The sequence below is a fragment of the Micropterus dolomieu genome, linkage group LG10, assembly GCF_021292245.1.
Source record: "Micropterus dolomieu isolate WLL.071019.BEF.003 ecotype Adirondacks linkage group LG10, ASM2129224v1, whole genome shotgun sequence".
In the NCBI taxonomy this organism is placed as follows: Eukaryota; Metazoa; Chordata; class Actinopteri; order Centrarchiformes; family Centrarchidae; genus Micropterus; species Micropterus dolomieu.
This window is the reverse complement of record NC_060159.1, coordinates 25,803,672-25,807,819: the sequence shown is the minus strand read 5'-3', so window position 1 is coordinate 25,807,819 and position 4,148 is coordinate 25,803,672. Positions and strand designations below refer to the sequence as shown.

Sequence of the window (4,148 nt, the reverse complement as noted above, 5' to 3'; positions counted from 1 at the left end):
GTGAAGATGGAGATATTGTGAGAGAAAGACAACAAGAGTAAAGTTAACTTCATCACTGTGATCATAATTATTGTAATGTTTCAGTATATTGTTCTAACAAGACAGTTTGAGCTGAAAACATTATGATGGAAAAACTCACTGATAATAACAGACAGATGAACCTGAGAGTCTGGAGCTTGATATTTTGATGGGAACTGACAGTACCAACGACCAACATCCTCGACTGTGACCTTCTTTATAACCAGAGAACAGTTCTCTGTAACATTCAGTCTGTCTGATTTAGATTTGGTGTTTTCAACAATCTGCCCAAGATTAACCAGCTTTACTGCTGCTTTGTTTCCGGAATCAATATAGAACCATGTAGTATATCCACATTTTTGCTGACCGTCTATCACATTTTCACAAGGCAAAGTCACTTCATCTCCAACTCTGACAGTGAAGCGAAGTTTTCCAGCTGCTGCTGTTGAGAAAATGATGAAAAATAAAGTGAAATGAGAAAATGTCTGTTATGTTCATAGTTAGTGACGATTATTTCTTTATCCTTAGTTTCCAAGAGTTCACTAAACTCACCACATTAGAAACAACAGATTTGGTTTTCTTAGTTAAATCAAATGTAGCTAATAAAGAATCTTTAATAATATTGATCAAGTTATTTTTTACAATGTGCCTTCCATTTATATATGTGATATATGTATTCTTACCTGTAAACTGAAGCACCGCTGTAAGAAATAAAGAAATCCATTTGAACTCAACCATCATGATTCTCTGAGTCTCTCCTTCTTCTGTCTCTTGTTCTCGTGCTCAGAACTGTCTGAGTTTCTAAACTAGTGCTTTAGTAGAGAGACGCTGCAGCTACTTCCTGTGGTTAGGATGATGTCACTTCCTCATAGTGACTTTTAGTCTGTTTTAGATTTCAGTCTTTCTGAATTTCTTATTGATGTCCAAACAGCCAAAAACTCTGTTACAACTTTTACATTTTGAAATGTAGTTTTCTCTCATCCACAGTGACTGACAGAGACCCCAAATTCTTGATCAGCAACATGAGATGCAGCCATCAGAGTTCACACTTTGTTCATTCAGGTCTATTTGTGACAATGACGTGTTTCACCAAGCGAAAAGAAGAAGAAGAGGAAGTTGAAGGTGTGAAGATTGTTACTTAAGATAAATGTTTGCAATAATGCAACTTGTTTTCTTCAGATAGTGTTTATTAGAAAACAGACAGGATCCATGGTGATGTTTGACAGCACACATGAACAGACAGATGAAGAGTCAAACTCCTCTCCCAGAGAGGAATTAATTGAAATTAATCTTAATCAGAAGACGTCATCAATCAGGAAGACATATTTCATGCGGACTCTATTTATAGCCCCGCCCCCTCTCTTCCTTTTTTCTTCTTCCAACACAGTCAGCTGATGGAGGGCGTTCATTTTTTCAGTTAAACCAATCAGAATTTACCACAGAAGCCTCATGACCGACAGAGCTGCCACCGCCGCTCGAGGGACAACACAGCGGAGCAGCTTCACCGGAGCATCCACTCTCTCCTGAGAGAGCTGCGCTCTCGTGAGAGAGGAGTCCAGTACCACGGCAAGGTAGGTGAGTCTCTTCTTCCAGTTCACCGTGAAGCCCAGGTAAGACAGGTGTGTGATTAGCTGGGCCGTCTGCATCACCGTTTCGTCCCGGGGCGGCACCACCAGCAGCAGGTTGTCCAGATAAAACAGGACCCTGATGCCTGACCGCCGCAGGGCCGGGCAATGCCAGGGCCATCTCGACACACTTGGAAAAAGTGCGCAGGGCCAGGGAGTAACCGAAGGGCAGGCGGTTGTATTGGTACTGGGCACCCTGGAATGAAAACCGCAGAAACTTCCTGTGTCCGGGAATGACCAGCGCTGGTGTGTGGACCAGGGGACAGACCCGGTCGCCTGTCCGCTGCCATTGGTTCTTTCGTTCCTCCAGCTACTCATGGACAGGGGACTGGCATTCAGTACGGTTAATACCTACATTGCCGCCATTTCGTCCAGTCACGAGGGCTTCGGGGACAGGACTGTGCTCGCCCACCCCCTGGTGAAGCGCTTCCTTAGAGGGGTGCGAAGGCGCAGGCCGGTGATGCGGCCTGTTGCCCTGCAGTGGGATTTGGCGCTGGTTTTACGCGTGTTAACCCAAGCCCCGTTTGAGCCTTTGGAGACGGCGGACCTGAGATTCCTTTCAGCTAAGGTCGCCTTGCTCCTGGCTCTGGCATTGGCCAAGAGGGTCCCTCCGTCGTGCCTCAGGAGTCAGGGCAGCTTGGCTATCCTGCGCCCTAACCCAACGTTCATGCCTAAAAGCATTACGACTCCTTTCAGTCGCAGGTCATCACCCTCTCTGGCTTTTTTCCTCCCCCCCACGGGTCGGCGGAGGGCGCCATGTCCCACCTCCTCTGCCCGGTGCGAGCGCTGTCCTGCTATGTGGCAGTGTCTGTTTGTGCACTACAGGGAGCGGTCCAAGGGATTTCCCCTGTCGGCGCAGCGCCTGTCTCACTGGCTGTGTGATGCCATTTCCCAGGCTTACGTGTCTGCCAGGGAGTCTCCCCCGGGTGGTATCAGAGCGCACTCCACGAGAGGCGTCGCCTCCGAAGTGGCGTTACGTGGTGGGATGACAGTGGACGACATCTGCACGGTGGCCTCCTGGTCGTCCCCATGCTCTTTCATCCGTCTCTCCCTGACTCACTCAATACTGATCCTCCCTGTGAGTGTGCGGTGTGCCCTCTCCAACAGGACGGTGTGGGGCGGCTGCTCCTTATGTGGCCCTGCCTTGGGCACAGCTGATGTGATTGCTGTTGTGACCCCGCCCGTACCTGTACCTCTAACCCAGTAGCGATAGCCTTAGAGGGCGAAGCCTATACGAAATAGAACGGGGGTTACATACTGTAACCCGGATTCTATGAGTATAGGCGCAGCCCTCTAAGTTGTAGGCCTCACTGGACCTTGGTTCTCAGTGCTGAAGAAAAGGCATTTGGGAGCCGAAGGCTGGGTCTCACCGTTGTATATATATACAAGGTGCGGACGTAAGAGAGGCCCACGCTGTGAGTGGGCGTAGACTAAAATTCTCAGTGCCATGCAGGTGTGCGGAAGGGATAAACCCAATAGTGATAGCCTTAGAGGGCTGCGCCTATACTCATAGAATCTGGGTTACAGTACGTAACCCCCGTTACATAATTCCTTGTAGCTATGCAGTGTTATAAGCAGCCTGGATTGAACGCAGCAGGTGATACAACACTCATTATAACCACGAGAGTCTTGAGACTTGACTTGGACTCTAGCTCAAAGACTTGCTAGCATCTCTGGCTTTCCTTGCTCACAGCTCGTACTTACTGCTATCCCGTCTTTCTGTTTAAGGAAAATGAATATTTTTGATCTCTTTGTTTTTTCTTGCTCGGCTGCTTCTTGCAATTTTCGCTTCTGAAACCCACTCTTGTGTTTGTACAACACATCGTGTTAATTTCCCAGTTGCTGTCACTTCACTAGCTAGCTACTCTTCTGTGTGGAGTTTTCTAGTAGAGTTATGTGGCAATGGAGTGTTTGGATGTGAAAGGATTTCATGTTATTGTATTTTTATTGAATATTTGTGACATCAAGTGTGAGACAGAGACACCATGAAGTAAGAGACTTAACTCACTGACTACTATAAATGCCTAATGCAACACATGGAAAATCAGCTGTTTGTAGAAGATATAAGTTGACAAATTATTCCCATAACTAAATAATTTTCTTACGTGAGAGGTTAGTTATGTGGTTACAACTACTGCGGGCCCTTATGCAACTCTAATTCCCTGCATATACGGTTGTTACGCCACTGTTAGTCAGTTTTAATTGAAAAACAAAGAGGAAAGAGTTCCTATGAAAACTGTTCACAGCGGGTAACAAGGACAGAGAGCCTGTGAAGACACGTTGTTGTATTTTTAGCCATCCTCACAGCTATTGGATTGATTTCTAAGAAAGTCTGTGCACACATCCATGTCCACCTCAGGATGACGTCATGGAATAATAACGTCCACGATGAACTTCCTGTTTCTTTAGCGCCATCATCATCCAGTAATTTGGTTTACGACCAAATACCTGCAACGCTAATGACATTCCCATCAGTCTCAGGCATACTTTGTGTTTAATAGTGCT

General features: G+C 46.4%; 1 protein-coding gene across 1 annotated transcript in view; it reads right to left on the bottom strand.

Annotated features, from left to right (window-relative positions):
* Positions 1-3,870: 3,870 nt before the first annotated feature.
* crnkl1 (crooked neck pre-mRNA splicing factor 1) overlaps positions 3,871-4,148 on the bottom strand; it is a 6,317-nt gene continuing 6,039 nt past the window's right edge. Inside the window, exon 11 of the mRNA XM_046061433.1 lies at positions 3,871-3,879. Within this exon, the coding sequence (XP_045917389.1) occupies positions 3,871-3,879 (9 nt within the window). The remainder of the gene's footprint in view (positions 3,880-4,148) is intronic.